The 21,488-nt window shown below is 43.5% G+C and overlaps 1 protein-coding gene and 1 long non-coding RNA gene across 5 annotated transcripts in view; one reads left to right on the plus strand and one right to left on the minus strand.

Annotated features, from left to right (window-relative positions):
• Nucleotides 1-4,289: 4,289 nt before the first annotated feature.
• Nucleotides 4,290-21,488, minus strand: part of LOC119967372 (grainyhead-like protein 3 homolog) — a 109,199-nt gene continuing 92,000 nt past the window's right edge. For all 4 annotated transcript variants that reach the window (XM_038799857.1, XM_038799846.1, XM_038799865.1 and 1 more), the window contains exons 13-16: nucleotides 18,548-18,636; nucleotides 12,721-12,806; nucleotides 9,385-9,449; nucleotides 4,290-6,371 (exon numbers count right to left, since the gene is read on the minus strand). In XM_038799857.1, coding sequence (XP_038655785.1) covers nucleotides 6,257-6,371; nucleotides 9,385-9,449; nucleotides 12,721-12,806; nucleotides 18,548-18,636 — 355 coding nt within the window. In that variant the 3' untranslated portion in view covers nucleotides 4,290-6,256. The remainder of the gene's footprint in view (nucleotides 6,372-9,384; nucleotides 9,450-12,720; nucleotides 12,807-18,547; nucleotides 18,637-21,488) is intronic.
• The window catches only part of LOC119967385, a 44,998-nt gene continuing 34,799 nt past the window's right edge, over nucleotides 11,290-21,488 (plus strand). The window contains exons 1-2 of the long non-coding RNA XR_005460974.1: nucleotides 11,290-11,377; nucleotides 20,522-20,630. This is a non-coding gene — a long non-coding RNA (uncharacterized LOC119967385). The remainder of the gene's footprint in view (nucleotides 11,378-20,521; nucleotides 20,631-21,488) is intronic.

Here is a 21,488-nt window from a genome sequence, read left to right on the forward strand (position 1 = left end):
CCAGCAAAGTCCATTTATAAGCAAGCAGAAAGTAAGATCTTATTCAATCAGTTTGTGGTATATTTTATGTCTTTTGGACATGGCAATTGTGTGATTAAAAAAAAGAGAAAATACTTACCTTAAGTTTAAATCTGAGTCAGAATTTGTGAACTCTAGTTTCCAAAGGATCCCAGGGCTTCTGTGCATGCACTAGACAAGAACTGACCACACATGTGCAGTTCAAGTCTTTTTTCCTTTTTCATGTCTCCTGAATATGTGCCAGCCAGGAGATGGCTGCACATGCGCAATTCATTGATTCTGTGCCTGTGCTAACCCAGAAAGGGACCACCCCTACATGGCTAGTAGTTTTTCTTATCTTCATGTCAGGAACCTGACCTGAATACATGTGCAGAAGAAAAAAAAAGAGAAAAGTAAAACTGCAGATCAAATGACCTGAAGAGGAGAGTTATTGCAGAGACTGTGTCCCATGGAGCAGGACAAGGGAGGGGAGAGGGAGAAGATCTCAAACAAAGAATAAGTTTCGAAATAAGGGAGTGGGATAGAAAGTGGTCCCAGCACACAATCTCAGGTAAGGGACAATGCCAGAGATCAGAAACAGGTCCTGTTACGTAAAGAAGCAGAGGAAAAGGCTCCAAGTAAATGAAAGAGCTGCAGGAGCAGACTTAAAAGAAATGGGCTGAAGGGAAGCCCTGAAGATCTGAGAGAGATTGGACACTCTGTGCTGTGGGCTATAAAGGCAAAGATACCCTTTGGAGCAGCGGTATTCTGCTTGGTATGGCTGAAGGTCGGAAAGTGTGTTGGGAAGTAAAAGTTTGAGTGTACATGAAGATCCAGGGGAAAGGAATTACAGAAGATGAGATTGAAATCATCGAGGTGGATCCTTATTGAAGTTGTCCATGTGGGACTGATGTTTGGAGAGAATATTTGAATCATTTTGTTGAGTTTGTGCTGAGATCTTTCAAACCTTTTTGTCAGGCGTAATATAACTCATTTTCCTCGTTTAATAAATGTTTTATACTTTGTGTCAAATGTTCATTAGCAGACTCCTGTGAATTATTTCAGTATCTTAACTCCATGGTTTGTATTTAAAAAAAAGAAGCCCTCTATTGAGCCAAGTTTCCCTCTGGGATCTGACTGGTCCGTTATCCAGTAGCAGCTGGTATCATAACAATCCAAATACACCACATCCACTAGTTCCCTTTTATCAAAACTACTACTTACATCCTCAAAGAACTCTGGCAGGTTGGTCAAACATGATTTCCCTTTCACAAAACTCTGTTGGCTCTGTCTAATCATGTTAATTTTCTAATTGCCCTGCTAACACTTCCTTAACAATGGATTCCAACATTAATGCTGACAGACATCAGGCTAACTTGCCTGTGGTTTCCTGTTCTCTCGCTCCCACCTTTCTTGAATGGTGGGGTTATATTTGCTACCTTCCAACCCATTATGACTGTTTTAAAATCTAGAGAATATAATGCATCCATTATATCTGCAGTCATCGTTCCAATTGAGATATCCCCCCTCCCTACGTGAATAACATTTTTGTGTACTATGATAGTTTCCTATGACAAAAATTTAAATGATGTGGTAAAGTATCACTCCTTTCCAAATTGCATGCTTCATGGAAGGACCCATGAGCCATTGGTAAAAGTTACATCACATCAGCAAAATTGAAAGGAGAGAAACATAAACAACAGTAACCATGCACCCCAAGAACATAGAACATAGAATATACAGTGCAGAAGGAGGCCATTCGGCCCATCAGGTCTGCACTTAAACCCTCACTTCCACCCTTTCGTCCTAAGCCAATGAACCCTCCTAACCTTTTTGGACACTAAGGGCAATTTAGAATGGCCAATCCACCTAACTTGCATGTCTTTGGACTGTGGGAGGGAGAACGTGCAGACTTCGCACAGACAGTGACCCAGCAGGGAATCAAACCTGGGACCCTGTGCTGTGAAGCCACAGTGCTAACCACTATGCTACCGTGCTGCAATAATAGATCTCTTTTATTGCCTATTTATTATGCTGTGCCACAGGTTACATTATCCAGTCTTGTCCTTGGTTTTGTACCGACATTATTTCATGAACAAATTACTCATTGCAGTCAAATATCCGTCTATTCTTATGTCACACTGCAGACCAACTGAATAGGAAACGTAAACCATAAGAGGCACCAGAAACAGTTGTGCAAGTACACTTGGCTCACAATGCATCTACTGGCACATGCACAGCTCCCTCCCATCTCCTGAAGGTGCCATTGGTGCACACCCATCAGCTGCTGCCAGTACTGGTTTGCGCCTGCAACGGTGGTGATGATGCTCACTCGCCAGGCAGTTAAAAATAACACAGCAAACCGTAAATTACAGTTTTTTTATTTAACTTTTTTTAAAACTTAAAATAAACAATTCTCTTGGTCTCACAACAATGTTTTCCAGTTAATAAAATGTGTTTGTTATTTGTTCCATCTGCATTTTCCAATATTGTTCACAATCCAGTAAATGACAATCACAATACCTGGTACAAAAGGACTAAAGGGATATCTGGTTTACACACACATAAAGATTAACTCATAAACTACGAGTGGCATAGGCACCTAGGTCTTTCTGGGTAATTAACTATGTGTCTCACCCTCCCTATTTTTGATGCTTTAGCTGCTAATTCCTGCCATTGCCATTAATTGCTTCGATCAGTGGACAAAATGCCCCCTTTGTGTGAACCAGTGCAGAGCTATGACTCAAGCACTGAAGGAAGAAAGAGTGTAACAGCTCCTTGGGAAGTATTTCCCCTATGGTCTACCCAAACCACTATCACTGGTGCATGCCAGATTGCTAGGAATTGGTGGTGTGTGTAGTACTGAGGATAGTCCTGAGCAAATTTCAAAGCGGGAATTGGTATGAATAATTGGCTTGTGTTATTAAAGCATGGGACATATTTTGTTTTTAAATGTGGTAAACCTCATTATCGCAGAATTCTTTTTTAACAAGAAACAAAACAGACTTTTTGCATTGCACCAATGAAAAGATTGGTGGCCAGGCGGGATTCTCCGACCCCCCGGGAGGTCGGAGAATCGCTTGGGGCCGGCGTCAAACTCGCCCCTGCCGTGTCCAGAATTCTCCGCCCTCCGAGATTCGGCGGGGGCGGGAATCGCGCCGTGGCGGTCGGCGGGCCCCCCGCGGCGATTCTCCGGCCCGCAATGGGCCGAAATCCCGCCTGTGACAGGCCTCTTCCGCCGGCGTGGATTCAACCACCTACCTGATCGGCGGGATTGGCGGTCCGGGCGGGCTCCGGGGTCCTGAGGGGGGGGGGGGGTGCGCGGGCCGATCTGACCCCGGGGGGTGCCCCCACAGTGGCCTGGCCCACGATCGGGGCCCACCGATCAGCGGGCGGGCCTGTGCCGTGGGGACACTCTTTTTCTTCCGCCTTCGCTATGGTCTTCACCATGGCGGAGGCGGAAGAGACCCCCTCCCCTGCGCATGCGCCGGTATGACGTCAGCAGCCGCTGATGCTCCGGCGCATGCATGGACTTACGCCGGCCGGCGAAGTCCTTTCAGCCCCGGCTGGCATGGCGCCAAAGGCCATTCACGCCAGCCGGCAGAGTGGGAACCACTCCGGCGCGAGTCTAGCCCCTCAATGTGAGGGCTTGGCCCCTAAAGTTGCGGAGAATTCCGCCCCGCCGGGCAGGGGAAAATCAAGTAACTACCAGATTGTTGCAAAAACCTATCTAGTTTACTAAAGTCCTTTAGGGAAATAAATCTACTATTCTTACATGGTCTGGCTTATATACAATCCCAGACTGCAGCAATGCGCTTAAATGGAATCCGTGGACTGCAGAAGGAGGCTACTCAGCCCATCGTGTCTGCACCTACCCAGACCCATTCCACTGCCCTATGCCCGCAACCCCATATAGCCTTTGGACATGAAGGGGCAATCCAACACGGCCAATCCACTTAACCTGCATATCTTTGGACTACGGGAGGAACCCACGCAGACATGGAGAGAACATTCAATCTCCACACACACAGTCACCCAAGGTCGAAATCGAACCTGGGTCCCTGGTACTGTGAGGCAGCAGTGCGAACCTGCCTTCTGAGATTGCCTAGTACAAGGTACAATGACAATGTTGAATAAGATTAGAACTGGATGGGCCACCCAGTCAAATTTGGATGTAGATAAGGCACATCTAATAGATCCATTGCTTCCTCTGTTGGAAATGACGCAGGTAGAGGAAGGTCAGGGATGGGGGAGTGGGGGGGAGGGGGGGGGGGGGGAGTGGGGGGGGGGGGGGGGGGAGGCGGGGGGGTACAGCAGCAGGAAGAAGATAGGAACAGTCGGATCAGAATTCTACTCATTTAAGCACACTAGAGATTGACAAATACATTTCCCTTTAAACTGTTCCAAGTAAAAAGGGGTCATTTGTTTCGAATCTATTAACTTTGTAAACTGCATCTCTATGGATACCCAAGAGATAGATATAATGGCACAGAGACACTGAGAGATTTAATTTTCTCATTGGATGAGAAATGCATCAACTAATTGAATTTCAAAAGTTATACTTTACATTTGTCAATTGAAATTTTTACAGGAATTTGGCAGTGAAGGTTCTACGCCATGTCATTCAAAACCTTACAAGAAGCTGATTTATTGTAGTGGGACAACAAATGTATATCAGGCAATTCTGAGACCAAGTCTGCAGTTTGAATGATATCCTAAAGGAAACATGAAATGTCCATCACCACACTGTTCATACTTGAGCCTTACTCTTTATATGTACAATATATATGTTTCACAATGAGGAAATCTTTAGCACAATACTAATAGATGTCACAAATTGACAATACACAAACCCTATGATAATCATAATAAGTCAATAGAAAATCAAGCAAGACAATTCATAACAAGATATTCTCCTGCCCCCGTGCACTAACATTAGTGAAAGTGTCAACCTGAGTAGATAGCATATTCCTGACTTCATGCTTCAGGTAAATGTTCACATTAACATTAGTGAAGAGAGGAAAATATATACTCAGAGAAAGACAAAAGCTTGAATCACTCTGATTTGTCGTATCTTCAGCCATAGAAATGTTTCTCAGTAAACATTTTATAGCACAAGACAACAAGCCAGTAGGAATCAATGGTCTCTCCAGCTTACTGCATTGGAAAATAATATTTTCTTGCCCTGATTTTGACAGGGTTACAATGCCAGGGAACATTTGCTATAAAAATAAAGAACTTGTACATGGTAATAGATTTTTTTTAAGCAGTCAGTTAACAGGGCTATTAATATTTTAAAGTTAGTCACCCAAGTAATATTTTAGCAATTGAGGGATGTCAGGTCACTGTGTGTTGTGCCCTCTTTAATCCACGTTACAATACTTTATACATATCCATTGTGTTTCAAATCATGATATGATACCAGCGCACCATGATTTGAAAACACATGTCCTCTGTAAGATGATGGTCACCAAGAGTTTGGAAATCCTTTTTCATGTCAGGAGGCCCTGGTACCATGTTGTGGTATTAAAATGACATGAATATTTCCTCAACTGAAGTGTATCACAGAATTATGATGTGTTAAAGGGAAGGATATGATTGCAAAACCATACACTTAGATTCATATTTCAAGAAAATATAAATATTTTTTGAATTATCACGGAGCCAATGTCCTTCAAAGGGGAAAATAGTTTTTTTTTCCATTTTCTCCTGAGCAATGAACTCTTCCACATACTTCATGAGCACCATAATAGCATTTTATAGCAATCACTTTGCCATTTCTTGTAAAAATATTTTAGATTGAAAAAGCTGCAGAAAATTTGAAATCAGTTGAATTTGCCACAAAAAAATGACACGTAAATTGCAGAAAAAGATGGAAGAATCCAAAAACATTGCACATTCAAATACACTGAAGTATGCATCGAATGTTGGCCAGAGCTGAAAGCACGTAGCACATTAACATTGGAGATATAACAAGTTGAGTAGTATAAACAAATAAGGGGAAAAAAAACATCTTCAATGATACAGGGGGCTTCATCCAACATGAGTATAGGTTAAAAATAAAGTAATGTTGAGTTCTTCGTGCTTGGCTTCATCAAGTTCAGTTTTACTACTGGCCAGAAGAAAGTGATCTTGCGTCCAAATATTGAAAGCAGCCAATAATATATGTACATGGAGAGAAGGGGAAGAGGTAGAGTGATAACTGGCGTATTCCTAATTTTGAGGCTCCTTTGAGTTTGTCCATGAGTGCTGAGATACTTTAAACCTCTTTAAGTGTTATCTGACAGCCTCCAATTATGTCCTTTATCTCCACCAAAAATGCAGCATGGTTGCAGTAATGCTGCACAATGTTATCATCCATATTTACCAAGATTCTGTGGGAGGGAAAATGGAAAATGAATGTTAATTAGAGCTCATTAATTGTGGTCAAATCTCTTAAGCCTAAAGAAATACCCACTCTCAAGGAATAGCTTCTCATCACATATGAGTCATGTGAAGAGCATTCAAAGGTACTTTTAAATAGCCTTTAATAAGGCAACCTCCTTTACATGACATGACAAGGTGGCTGAAACCACAGTCTTCTGTCTGATGAGTGCTACGCCTGTTCTTTATTGAGCCTGTAGGACACATGCCTCTAATGAGGAAGAACACAATGAATATGCAATTTGCTCCGCAACTCTGTTTGGTTTAAAATTCAGTTCCATTCCTACTTGTTGCAAATCCAGTTGCATCACAACTTGTTTGGAAAAATCAGGGCTAAAATAACACAACTAGTTTACAATACTTATGATTTCTAAATTTAAATGTTAAATTCCTTCCAATGAACTGGGAGCACCTGTTTTGTGTGCTTGCAATGAGTCATTGAGCAAGGACCAAAATCAATGCTCAAATCAGCAAGGCTGCATTCCAATCCAGTCACGAACAAACATTCCAAGGTGATTAACTATTTGTGTGCATTCATTTCCTCTTATTCATCTACAATCCCTATTGTTTTGCAACACTCTTTATTAAAATTATCAAACCTATAAATCATGTCTCAGTTTAATGTTAATGCAGGCTCTCACATTGACATTTTTATTATCAAGTTGAATAAACACCTCAAGGAAAATTTCAGAGTCCTTCCTGCCTTCCTATTCTACCAATTGCTCAATGTTAAAATTGTGTCCTCTTCGTCATTCTAAATATAGAATGCATATTATAAAAAAGTGCAAATTTAAGAATTTAACAAGGACATTATGAATAAAAAGTATCTTCCGGGTAAAAATGCAAAGAAACTTTGAAATTCACCTTGTAGTATTGAGACTTTAATCATAGTATAATGGCTTTTCAGAAATACAGTGGACAAATGGCTGAAAAACGTTTTGAAGGAACAACACCGGCACTATTTTGAGAATTCATGACTGTTTGAGCCTTTCCAGTATTCTAGAATATGGATTGATCGGAGACAGTTTTAGTTTTGGAATAGTGTAAACCGTGTAGTGTACTCCAAAGTCAACCAAATAGTATGACACCACTTTGATGAGGTAGCCTGGGAATGCTGCTGTACAACAACAACTGTTGTGAGGTGAAAATATCTGCCTGGACATTAAAATATAATGTGCACATGGAATTACAGCACAAAAGCAGGTTATTTGGTCCAAACATCTCGTGTTAGGGTTTATCCTCCACACATACAATAGTTCTTGTTGCATACTTGATCTATTTGCATAACCTTTTCATACTCCTTTCCTTCAAGCAATCTGCTAACTTACTCTTAAATGTGAGCATAGTCCTTGCTTCAATTATTAACTCCAGCAGCATATTCCACTGTTGCCAGCTTCTGTGCAAAAAGGTTTCCTGTGCTCTCTATAGTCAATCTCTTACATTTAATCTTATACTTTTTCTCTTTCCTTAGGCCCTTCAATCATTGGAGTCAGAACTTTTTGTCTGTCCCTTCATATTTATTATGTTATCAGCAATTGCTATCTTATTACTGCAAAATTGCTCAGCACAATACTGGGTTTCATAAAGCAACAAATCCTGCAGCAGTAAAATGGGATCCCTGGTGCATGTTCACCATCAGTGTCTATTTTACTGTTGCCATTCATAGTGTACATATATCCAGAAATGTATAAATGTGACAATATGCACATGCCAATCAATAAATAATTCAGGATCCTTTTATTAGAGTTAACACCACTGTTTAAAATTCTCCAACTACTGATCGCTCACAATGTCAGAGCTGCCTGCAGTTTATATTAAATCACAGTGGAAAATCTCTATTTGAAAAGTGTTAGATGCTACATCACTTTCAAACCATGGAGCTTACTCATGATTGGTTTGTAATTTCAATTCATCATCATCTTCTTTTAATATCCCATCTACACTTCACTGTTACCTGCTGAATATGTCTTTTTTTGTTGCTAAGTAATTATTCTATGTTTTTCATTTGACTACTTAGGGCGCAATTCCCCCAAAAGGAAACAAAGTCTCCTGGTGAGCGCATTTAGTCGCATGTTTCCCACCACTTGCCCCAAGCCTGAATGCAATATAGGAGGGTACCCAATACCCCCACAGCATCCCAACAGCTATCCTGGGCAACCCTAACCCTATTGCGCATGAGCAAAAAATGCCAGCTTGGCACCTTGGCAGTGCCAGGCTGACAACCAGGCCTCCAATTCCCTGGGAAACCCCCATGAGTGCCGTTCCGTCTGGTCGCCGTTTGTGGGGACCAGTGCTGAACGATGCTAGCCCGAGGACTCTGAGGCAAAGAGGTTGAATCCCAAAGCCTCAGATACCTTGGGAATCTGTACATTAGAGTGAGGCTCACAGCCTCGCTCTAAAATGCAGATTTGCTAAAAAATTATCCCACCCATTGTGGGCATGATTCACATCGAAACGTGTCGCGTGATCGCGTTGAATCTTGCAAGGCGTTGCGAGCCGGGTAGATTCCGGGAGCAGCGAGCTGTTTTTCAGGCACAGTGTGGCCATTGGATTGCGCCCTTAGTCTACGTGTGAACATTTTAACCTGAATCTTGGTGGGCCAGCAAGCCATTGAAATCTGCATCCACACCGGCGGGACCGGAAAGTTCTGCCGGTGTGAAGGGCTGGAAATTTCCAGCTATCCTTGGGCTGTGACCCTGTTGTTTATGTAAAATACCATTTATCATCAAAGTACCATCATGATGTCGTGTTCCATGATAAGTGAGATGTTGTCTAAAATGAAAAGTTCATGGATGCGAGTAATGACTGCAAATACTGATTTTAGAGTTGTGCCTTTTGTAAAACTTACAGTTCAAGATTATTATTTCAGTTTGTGTGCTTAACAGCCCACTGGTGGTTGCTACTAATAGTGCAGTGTAAATAAGGCATGGAGAATACAGAGATAAAATCTGTTCAATTACTCACCCTTTCATACAATTCTTGTAAACTTTGCAAATTCTCTCCTCAAGCAGTCCATACTTTTCTGAAATCTAGGTCAAGAACATCAAAATACAATTGATAAAAGGGTCATGCAAAATTGCTTCAAGTATCCCAGATCATCTCTGCTGCGAGGTTAATATTCGTGAGTCGTAATAAAGTTGAAAACATGGGAAAGAAGGATGACATATTTATTGGAGGCTTCTTTTTTAATTTAGAGTACCCAATTATTATTTTTCCAATTAAGGGGCAATTTAGCGTGGCCAATTCACCTACTCTGCACATCTTTGGGTTGTGGGGGTGAAACCCACGCAGACACGGGGAGAATGTGCAAACTCCACACGGACAGTGACCCAGGGCCGGGATTTGAACCCGGGTCCTCAGCGCCATAGGCAGCAATGCTAACCACTGTGCCACGTGCCACCCTTTTACTGGAGGCTTTTACCATCTATTGAAGTCCTTAGTGTTTTTCATACATTTTTCTCATTATGGCCAAAAACAAAAGCAAGTATTTAATTGCCACCTTTAATGCAATTGGACATCCCAAGGCACTTCACAGAGCATTATCAAACAGAATATAACATCAAGCCATATATTAGGATTATTAGGGCAAGTGACCATTTGCTGGGGAAAATAATTTTAAGGAGTATCTTAAAAGGGGGAAAGCAAAGTAGTAGGGATGCATTGGGATATAGGAAAGGAATTCCAGTGCTTAGGATCCAGCCAGCTGAAGGCACGGTTGCCAGAGGTGGAGCAATTAAAATTGGGGATGTTCAGGCGTGCAGAGTTAGAAGAGCACAGCTATCTCAGAGGGTTCTGGGCTTGACCAGAGATAAGGAAATGAGCAAGGGAAAGACCATGAAGGATTTGTAAACAAGGAGGAGGATGTTAAAATCATGGCATTGCTTAATCAGGATCTACCAACATATGTGACAATAAGAATATGCAACAATAGGAAATTCCCCAACACTCACCAACCACATTCCTGACCTATGCTCTCTTTAAGCTCAGTTTAATGCGAGGATTCAGGATCAGAGGATTTAGGTTTTCCTACGTTTCTAACTTTCAGCAACTTTTCTGGAACACTCTTAATGATTCCCGTAAAGTTCAATGGGTGAATTTGCCACATGAATAATATTAGTGAAGAAAATCCAAAGAAATGAAAGCAATCAAAATGTTTGCAATCCTGTACTTGTTGCTGAGCAAATTATCACCAGTGGTGAAGAATTCCTGATAATCTGGTAGTTGATCATATTTGAGTATTTCCAGTGTTCGACAAATTATGAAAAATAAATGAAAAACTTAATTCAATGGAGTGTCAGAGGGCAAATCATTGTATAAACTATTAAAATGTCTGTGCTGATTTTGAAAAGTTCTCCACAGATGCTGCCTGACCGACTGGGTTTTTCCAGCATTTTCTGATCTTATACGATTTCCAGCCTCCACATTATTTGGTTTTGTATTTTGAAAGGAAATTACCTCGTTAAAATGGCAGGCAGGGTAACAATTTAACACCTTGAAATGCCAATATTGCAATGTGCATTTTCATCCCATAAAAACTATTTTCCAATTGACTTTCCAAATATGGTAGCATAGTGGTTAGCACTGTTGCTTCACAGTACCAGGGACCTGGGTTCGATTCCCGACTTGGGTCACTGTCTGTGCAGAGTCTGCATGTTCTCCCTGTGTCTGCGTGGGTTTCGTCAGGGTGCTCCGGTTTCCTCCCACAAGTCCCGAAAGACGGGCTTGTTAGGTGAATTGGACATTCTGAATTCTCTCTCAGTGTACACCAGCAGGTGCCGAAGTGTGGCGACTAGAGAATTTTCACAGTAACTTCATTGTGTGTTAATGTAAGTTTACTTGTGACACTAATAAAGATTATTATTAAAGCAGCTTTTGTGCTCAGCAGTGCCACTGCTGCTGCCAGACTGACAGACACTGGAGTCCCAGGATTGTGGATTAGCCCAGGCCAGGTAATATGGTAAGTACAATTTGCTGTTTGCTGAGGGGGGCGGGGGCGGGGGGGGGGGGGGGGGGGGGGGGGGGGCGCTATAGGAGGATGAGCACCAAGGGCAGGGGTTGGCCCCCGCTTTCCAATGTCGAATCCCTCAAGCGAGCAGTCCGTTTCAGTTTGCCTGTTGTGGTTTCTGCATGGTGACAGGCCGCCTGCAGCTGAGGGACGAGGCCCTTAAATGGTCATTAACTGAACTCTTCAGGACCTCACCTAGCAGCATGCTGGGAAAATAGACCAGGAGCCTTCATTTGGGCAGGGGCTGGAAGGTGGTGGGGTTCGGTTATACCACCATCCTGTTTAAGTACCTGTCCTTCCCTCCCCAAAGCTCACCCCGAGCGAGAGCACAAGGTCCCTCCCTCTGATACCACCAAAGTAGCTAAGCCTGATCTTGTCATTGCCTGGCACCCATACTGACACAATTATAGTGGATCACTTGGTAACAATCCTTCCCTAACTCAGGAATACTGAAGCCAATTTTACCACTCATAAAACCACGCTAGCTGAGATCAGCTAATTCAGCATTATTTAGGGACCTTCCTGCTCGATGTATTCTTGGCATGGTTGCTGGCTTCTGGTATGCTTGACATGTTTTACCTGGCGAGACTGTGGTCTTACTCTGATACTTGCTTTACATGGTTCATTAACACTATTTATAAGATATCTGCCGAAGTAAGTCTCCCCTGAACACAGTGTATTCCATCCTCAAAAGTTTAGCACACTCTTATGTTACTGATGCATCATGGTCTGCATAATTCATTAGCTAATCCATCCTATTAACCCATTACATTACATTACACTTTTTGTCTTTATCGCTTAGGTACCCACTAAACAAACTTGCTAAGTGTAAGGGGATCCCACTGAATTACTTTTTCTTGCCCGGGTGAATATTAGTTGACCTGGACCTGGTCAGTCCAGATGGATGCACCGAACATTATTCCTCTGGGGCTGGGTTAGCACAGTGCTAAATCACTGGCTTTGAAAGCAGACCAAGGCAGGCAAGCAGCACGTTTCAATTCCCGTACAACCCTCCCCGAGCAGGCGCTGGAATGTGGCGACTAGGGGCTTTTCACAGTAACTTCGTTTGAAGTCTACTTGTGACAATAAGCGATTTTCATTTCATTGAACTCAATGGAGGTAGTTACTCCATACAGAGCCAGGTGCAGATAGCTCTGAATTTCCTCAAAGTGCTGGAAATACCATCATGGTTTAATAGCATGAAATGGCACTCACAGATTGATTTTTTGCCATTAACCATACTATATTTTGAGACAAGGTATTCAACAAAGAGAAGTAGGTAATATGATACTAACAGCGTTCTTCAGTCCATTAAGGTTAGGGGTCTTTAACAGCAGAGCATCGAACACTTCATCTGACTCCCTCCGCACATATAACAGCACTAGAAAGGAATACAGATATGTTTTACTTATGTTAAAATTTACACATGTTCTTTATTCCTCCCAATTTCCAAGGAAATCCATACAAGGTCAATATTGATATATTATATTTGCACATTATATATAATTATAATTGTTCATTGAATTTTAAAAGTACAAATAGATTTGAAACCTGAATTGCCATCAAAACTACACAATGTTCCAATAACCTTTATGAAGTGATTTTCTATTTTATAACAAAGTATATTATTACTGTTGTGAATATTCGATACGTAGTTGTATTAAGATTGACACTGTACATTTAATAACGGACCTACACGGCATGCTGCAGCATTTTAATCCAAACCGCATGAGCATAGGACTCATTTGTTCATAATAAATAAGGATTTTAGAGACAGACTCTATTTTAAATTAATAACACCATGAGGAAGGATTCCTCATATATTAAGTGGTATCAATCTATTATTCATTACTTAAAACCAACAGAGATACAAAACAAAGCACAATTCTTTATATCCGGTAATCTTTCAAAATTGTACTCTCTAGACATTTATTCCCAAGTTTAAAGTATAAACATTAAATTATCTGGAGAGAAATGTAGCATATACTGTAATTTGAAAATAATCATACAGTTTATATTGCAGAAATATTGTAATAAATATCTAGTTTTGTTAGTTATAGCACTAATTGATATAAATAAAATCAAGTGAAGATTTATTTTCAGTAATATTCATTTTTATGATAGTGTTCATGAAGTTTCAAGTAGTTTTAAATTTTGATCATAAGGAATTCTCACAAAGATAATTCTTATGAAACAGCTATGTATGAAAGCAATGTGACCCATTGACCCTCACACACCACCCAAGAGAAATAGTCAGACCTGTATTTTGCAATAACAGAGAGATTATGAAAGAGGCCAAAATCTAGTAATCCTGTCCCCGTAGACGGCATCGGCCATTTTTTGTAGGGGACGGAATGGCCCCACATCAGGATTCGCACATGCATTTTGCAAATGCAGCGGTCCATATGCATCAGCAGCAGCCTCCAATCTTGCCTATATCCAGTGTTCCAGCTTTGTGAAACATGACATATGTAGATTAGGAGAATCATTAAATGACCCCTTTGCACCTGCCGCAGATCCGTGTGAACAGGTGTGTCATAATATCCACTCATATATATAATGAGGTGCAGACAGGCAGTGATTGACACTTAGGATGACCAGTAAGCACACAACACAGTGCAGCCAATCACCAGACAGGACACTACCACGATAAAGCCAGAGGGCACTCTGCTATCGTTGAATAAAACAGTGTTGGATCTTCTCCAGTGTTAGACGTCTGTTTCTAGATTTCCTGCATCGAGTGCAGTCCACATTGAACCAACCTGCCTAACACATCAAGGTGAATTGCACGAGAGCGACAAATTGGGCTCTGCGCTGGAGTCACCTGACTCCCTCCGTCCAATGCGAACTGGATCTCGCCTTCAACTGGGCACGATCCAGATCTGAATATTTGAATAAACCTAATAGGCATTCCCAGGATATCGATGGAACTGCCAAGGCACCAGGCTGGCAATGCCAAGGTGCCTGGGTGCCAGGTTGGCACTGCCAGTGGTTGGGCACAGGTGGGTCCTTGCCAATTAGAGGGGGGGGTGAGTGGAGGTTACCAGGGGCCTCTGTAAGTTTCACAGCGTGAGGAGTGGGGTGGGGGGATAGAAAGCTTCTCCGACAACAGCTTATCCTGCAACATCGGCGGGAGCAGTCCCGGGAAGAACGCAACTCTCTCCTCACAAAAATCCCTGGTATTGGAAACCATTCCCTTTGAGCAGCTCATATGTTACCTCCAACTCCTCGAGACCTGCAAACTTTCCCCCTATAAACAAATGCCTCTCGTACTCTATCCCCACCTGCCCACTGGAACCTCGCATCCAATCTTGCAGGCACAAACCTGTGACTGTCACATAGCGACATGCCTTCTGACCTGAAATGTTGCCTGAACTGGCACAACACCCACAATGCTGAAACCATCGCTGGACTCATGGAGTATGGGATCGCCGAGAATGGAAGGGGCACCAGTAACAGTGCCCTCAGATCCGTCCCACTACATGACTCCACCTCCATCCACCTTAACACTGACCCATCCTCCACAGTCCATTGCCTCACCATTGTGATGTTCGCCACCTAATAATAATTCACCTCCTTGACAATGCCAGCACCCCTTCCCCCCTTGTCCCCCCTCCAAAAACACCCTCCTCACCTATGGGGTCTTCCCCTGCCCAACCAAACCCTGAAATTATCCAGTTTACTTTCTAAAAAAGCAGTTGGGAACAAACATGGGGAGGTTCTGAAACACGGACAAGAACCTAGGCAGCACCGCCATTTTAATCTGCACCTACCCAGCCAGTGGCAGCGGTAGCACATCTCACCTCATGAAATCCGCCTTCATCCCCTCCCCCTCCACCAGCCATGCCAAGTTCAATTTATGTAGCTGCTCCGAACTCCACATCACCTGGATCCCCAAATACCGAAAACCTGCCCCGCCACCTAGAACAGCAACACCCCTAGTCTCTTCTCCTGCTCTCTGGCATTAATCGGGAACACCTCGCTCTTCCCCATGTTCAATTCATACCCCGAAAACCAGCCAAATTCCCTCAGAATCTCCATGATCCTTTCAAAGTTACCCACCGGTCTGAAATATTTAACAAAAGATTGTCCGCATACAACAAGATTCTGTGTTCAGCCACCGCCCTGCCCTTCGCTCAATCCCTTTCCAACCTCTCAACGCCCTAAGTGCCATCGCCAGTGGCTCTATCGCCAAGGTGAAAAACAACACCCCTGCCTCATCCCTCGATACAGCCCGAAGTACCCCAAACTCACCCTGTTCGTACGGACACTTGCTATTGGCGCCCTGTTCAGCAGCCGAACCCAATTCACGAACCTCTGGCCAAACACGAACCAACATAACACCTCCAACAGATATGCCCACTCCACCCGGTCAAATGCCATCTCCACACCCATTGCCATTACTCCTTCTACCACCTGCCCCTCCGAGGGCATCATAACAACATTTAGGAGCCTACAACATTCGTGGACAACTGCCACCCCATCACTAATCCTGTCTGGTCCTCCCCTATCACCCCCGGCATGCAATCCTCTATCCGCGAGGCTAACAGCTTCGCTAAAAGTTTGCACCAACATTCAGCAACAATATCAGACAGTATGACCCACACTGCTCAAGGTCCTTATCTTTCTTCAAAATCAGGAAAATGGACAATGTGAGGGGTAGCTCCCCTCGACTCATCTTATTGTACATCCTCACTAGCAGAAGCCCCAACTCTGCTCCAAACATCTTGTAAAACTCCACTAGGACCCCGTCCGACCCCCGGGCCTTCCCTGCCTGCATCGCACCAACTCCATTCATCACCTCCCCCAGCCCGATCGGGGCCCCCAAACCCTGCACCATCTTCTCCTCCAAGCTAGGAAACTGATCCAGGTATCATCTCATCCCCTCCTCCCCAAGCGGAGGCTCTGACTTGTACAGCCTTCTGGAGAAGGTTTCAAATACCCTATTTGCCCCTTCAGGGTCCAACACCACCTTGCCCGTCTCATCCCTCACCCTACCTATCTCCCTCACCGCTGCCTGCTTCCTCAGCTAGTGGGCCAGGATCCTACTCGCCTTTTCCCCGTGCTCGTACACTGCCCCCCTGGCCCTCCACAATTGCCCGACTGCCTTCCTGGTGGACACTAACCCGAACTCCATCTAGAGCCTCTGTCTCTCCTTTAACAACCCCTCCCATGTACACTTCTTGGTCTGCCTTGCCCACCTCAATAGCTTCTCTTTATCCAAGAGCCGATTCAACCTCACCACCATCACTCTCGGCAGCCCCCTCCCCACCTGCAGCCTCCTCCTCAGCACCCTGTGTCCTTGATCCACCTCGAGGGGCCGGTCAAAGGCCTCCTCCCCCATCAGCTTCTCCAACATTTTCACCACATACTTGTCGGGGCTATTTCCGGGTCCCATCTCTTGGTGTCTGACATTTGCCTCTGAAAGTAATCTTGCAAGTGATGGCCAATGAACAGGGACACCTCTGCATTCATTGCCCAATTCGGGACAATGGAGTGTGTTCCAGGCGGTGCGAGCTCATGACACCGTGACCCACTGCAATGGAGTCTGGCAGCCTCCACTGTAAGACCAGTGGGACTGCTGCTGAGGGTCAGACTGATGGAGCGGCAGGGGGACACAGAGTCGGCCATTAGCATCCATACAGCAGACAAAAATTAAAATGCATGTGGCTCTTTCATTCCCCAATGGCAAGACTACAATATGGGTAAACAGCAGCCTTGTCATTTACTGCAAGTGAGCTCTTAGTGGTCAAAGGCACCAAGGCTCCAACCTCCTGCTGTGAAACAGCTCTGTCTCATCCATCCATCTGTCAGAGAGTGGACACGATGCAAGGCGCATGCACCACTCACAAATTTGCAATTCTTATAAGAAGAGGGGCTAATTGCCTTTTTAACTGGCTGTCTGTTGCTGCCATGTGGCTGGTAACAACCTCCAGGAAAAGTACACAAAGGTGGGAAAACATCATGGAGCTGGCTAATGTGCATTATTCCAGATTTCTACGCTGCCCAACCACCTCCAAAGCTGGCTTGGTGGGGACTGGAAAAATTCAGCCCAATAGCTTTAGTTCTGTTGCTCTTCTTTGATCTCAGTAGATGTTTTGACTTTCACCTCATGAATGTACCTCTGCACCCAGCATTGTTGTATAGATATACAAAGCTCCTGCACTATCAATATAACTCCACGATATTATGCTCTTACTTTGATTTATGGGACTCTAAAAGTCAGGAGTTTAGAATGTCCAGCAGTTAAAGAAAGTATTTCTGAGTTAATTTTCAGGCAGTAGCATTTACAAGTATTCAGATTTTGATCTTATGACTTGTGGCTTCATCAAAACTAGTTGTCTATCTGGTTATTCAGACACTCTTCTGGTTTTTATAACGTGTTATTGAAAGTCACAAATCAGCTACAAATATTTTTCACAACCTTCATTTTAAACAGTAATTTGCATGATCAGATAGTTGTTTAATAGAGAAGCAGAGACTAACAGGAACACTAATTTACCTACCCTGATAACTGGGGAAGGTCTGAAAAGTGAGTGAGAATAAAATTGCTCGGTTGGACTGTACAGGAGGAAAGCCATTGAATACTTGGCCAAATCTGCCTCTGACAGCCATCATGGTTTCTGATTACATTACTGCTTAGTTTGTTGCTGCCTGTATGGATACCAATGAAAACTGTCTCTTTTCGTGTCCCCTGGTTGCCTCTGCCGTACCACACCTTACATTTGGGCTACCAAGGTAAATATTTTCACGAAGCATTCTTTTCTGGGGATTCCTGGTAGATTAGGAGACATAGAAGAGTTTCACACGGTGAGGATGCTTCAGCCTTCCCAGCCCTAGCCTCGCTTCTCTATCAGCGATGGCATCTCTTCTTAAATCCCAGCACTAACTTTATAGGACATATTGCTTTCATGGGTTTCTGAAGCTGACAGGCTACCGCTCAAATTTACGGCCCTGCTTACAGATCATAACCCCTGCCGGCTTGGTGACTAATGGGACAATGCTGCATTATTCAAGTGAGTTAAAATAGCCAAAGCAAAATAATTCTCAACAAGGGCTTTCCTCTCACCTTGTACCCTGTACACCCTGAGCACTCAATGTTAAAGACAATTTTTGTTATACCTCTTTCTGGTTTGCAAAGCCTAGCTTGTTTGACTGGTGGGTCCAATTCATCTTTAAACAGAGTCTTGTGGTCCCTCTTCATTGGAAACCTGCATGTTAAAAGCACACGGTTAGAAGCGATACACAATGCCTTCAGATGTCACATCAGAATGCAATCGTAGTCATATTGAGATAAGTTCGAACATCCATTATCCATTTACATTCTATTCCATCTTGGTAGAAGTAGGTCAGCATGGGTAGCATGGTGGTTAGCATAAATGCTTCACAGCTCCAGGGTCCCAGGTTCGATTCCCGGCTGGGTCACTGTCTGTGTGGAGTCTGCACGTCCTCCCCGTGTGTGCGTGGGTTTCCTCCGGGTGCTCCGGTTTCCTCCCACAGTCCAAAGATGTGCGGGTTAGGTGGATTGGCCATGCTAAATTGCCCATAGTGTAAGGTTAATGGGGGGGATTGTTGGGTTACGGGTATACGGGTTACGTGGGTTTAAGTAGGGTGATCATTGCTCGGCACAACATCGAGGGCCGAAGGGCCTGTTCTGTGCTGTACTGTTCTATTCTATTCTATTCTATGTTCTATGGTAGCACAGTGGGTAGCACTGTAGCTTCACAGCTCTAGGGTCCCAGGTTCGATGCCCGGCTTGAGTCACTGTTGGTGTGGAGTCTACACGTTCTCCGTGTGTCTGCGTGGGTTTCCTCCAGATGCTCTGGTTTCCTCCCACAAGTCCTGAAAGACATGCTGTTAGGTAATTTGGACATTCTGAATTCTCCCTCTGTTTACCTGAACAGGGCCAGATTGTGGCAACTAGACGCTTTTCACAGTAACTTCATTGCAGTGTTAATGTAAGCCTAATTGTGACAATAAAGATTATTATTATTAAGTTCGATTTTAGTCATCAATGTGATTTTAGATGGTTAGAGTAACACTGTTTTTTAAAAAATGAGCTTCATCTCACTGCAATTTTTGGTTCTGTGATAAAGCCGGTATGTTGGTCACCAGCCAGATGTAACCCAGACCAACTTGTCGTCATATTAAAACAGACATGCCTGGCCGAATTGGTGTTCTTTGCTGTGCCAGTGTAGAATGGAACTATACCAAGTACAAACCATAACTTCAGGTCCATGGGGTGATTTCACATAATTTTTGCGAATTAATCTTGGTGGCGTCCATCACAAAATAGATCCTTTTAATTTTGTATGGGGAATACATGTGTAATGACATAATACAATCTTTGAGTGTATTTCCACTAACTACCCAGTAGAGACTGGTAACTAGTATTCAGGATCAGTCAAGCTGAATCCATTTTCCATTGATTGACTTCTCCCTGGTTAGATCCTGTTTACAAGAGGGCTCTGCAAACACCTGGATACATGATTGTCTCTTAAAGTCAGAAATGTAAATATTTGCGGAACAGGGAGGAGATAAATGTTGGATACATTTAGATTGAGGTTATTGCAAATAGACATAACAATCTCTCCCTCCAGCATTGGTGCATCATGGTTATGGTGTGTATTATCTGCAGGATGCACTGCCAGAAGTTGTCAAGGTTCTTGGATAGTAACCCACAACCTATCCCAGAAGAATAAGGCTCACAGACGCATGGGATCATCATCAACTGCAAGTTGCCCTTCAAGTCGGGTGGCATGGTGGCATAGTGGTTAGCACTGTTGCTTCAGAGCGCCAGGGACCCAAGATCGATTCCCTGCTTCAGTAACTGTCTATGCGGCGTCTGCACATTCTCCCTGTGTCTGCGTGGGTTTGATCCGGGTGCTCCGGTTTCCTCCCACACGTCTTGAAAGACATTCTGAATTCTCCCTCTGTGTACCCGAACAGGCGCCGGAATGTGGCGACTAGGGGATTTTTCACAGTAACTTAATTGCAGTGTTATTGTAAGCCTACTTGTGACACTAATAAATATTATTAAAAAATCATGCAGCATATTGACTTGGACATATATCACTGTTCCTTCATTGTTGCTAGATTCAAATCCTGGATCTCTCTACCTAACAGCACTGGGGAGTATCTTCAATGCATTAACTGCAGCTGTTCAAGAAGGCCTCTCACCACCGACTCCATGGTGCAACTTGAGGTGGGCAGTAAATTATTCTACATTTTCAAAATTTCTGAAAAGGAGGAATGCGCTGGGATGTGGGCGAGGGCAGGGGAGTGGCAGTACATGAATTGCTCCTTAAGAGAGTCAGTGTCAACGCGATTGACCGAATGATCATCTTCTGTGCTGCAACAATCCTATGATTCAGTAAGGGAATCGGGATATGGGGTTAAGGTGGAAAGTGGAGTTGAGGATTATAATATCAGTAATGATCTCATTGAATGGCGGAGCAGACTCGATGGGCTGAATGGCCTACGTCTGCTCCTACATCTTATAGTCTTATGATTCTAAAAATGCTGGCATTTTCAGCGATGCCCACATCGCAAGAATAAATTACAAGCACATCAGGTTTGTCACTGCAGTGGATTCTCCCTTCAGCAAACTGAAGCAATATGACCCCATCGCCTCCGGTCTCACTTTGCTTTGCTCGAGCATCAGGTCAGGCTTAGAGCCCATCTTTGCACTGTTAATTTTACATCTGTGCAAAGCTGAAATTACTTCATACTGACAGTGTAAATGGACCCTTTGTAAGAGGCTTCTCTCCATGAAGAGCTGCTCTAATCTTTTAATTAAACCACAAAAAACTCTAATACATTTTTGTAAACCATTTAATCTATAGTCTTGCCTGTGGCCTAACAAAACTGTCGAACACATTCAGCATGTACTACGCAGCTGAAACTGAAACTGGTGCATGAAATGAAAAATAAAATCAAAGTAGTATGATAGATAGTAACCCTCGCCCGAACGTGGGTCAAAACATTTTAACCTCCAGTTTCAGCTGGTAGTGCTCATAACAGGTCCTGTTGCCCATTCTGCTTTATTCTCGTATAATCCGCA

Source organism: Scyliorhinus canicula, chromosome 1, assembly GCF_902713615.1.
Source record: "Scyliorhinus canicula chromosome 1, sScyCan1.1, whole genome shotgun sequence".
Lineage (NCBI taxonomy): Eukaryota > Metazoa > Chordata > Chondrichthyes > Carcharhiniformes > Scyliorhinidae > Scyliorhinus > Scyliorhinus canicula.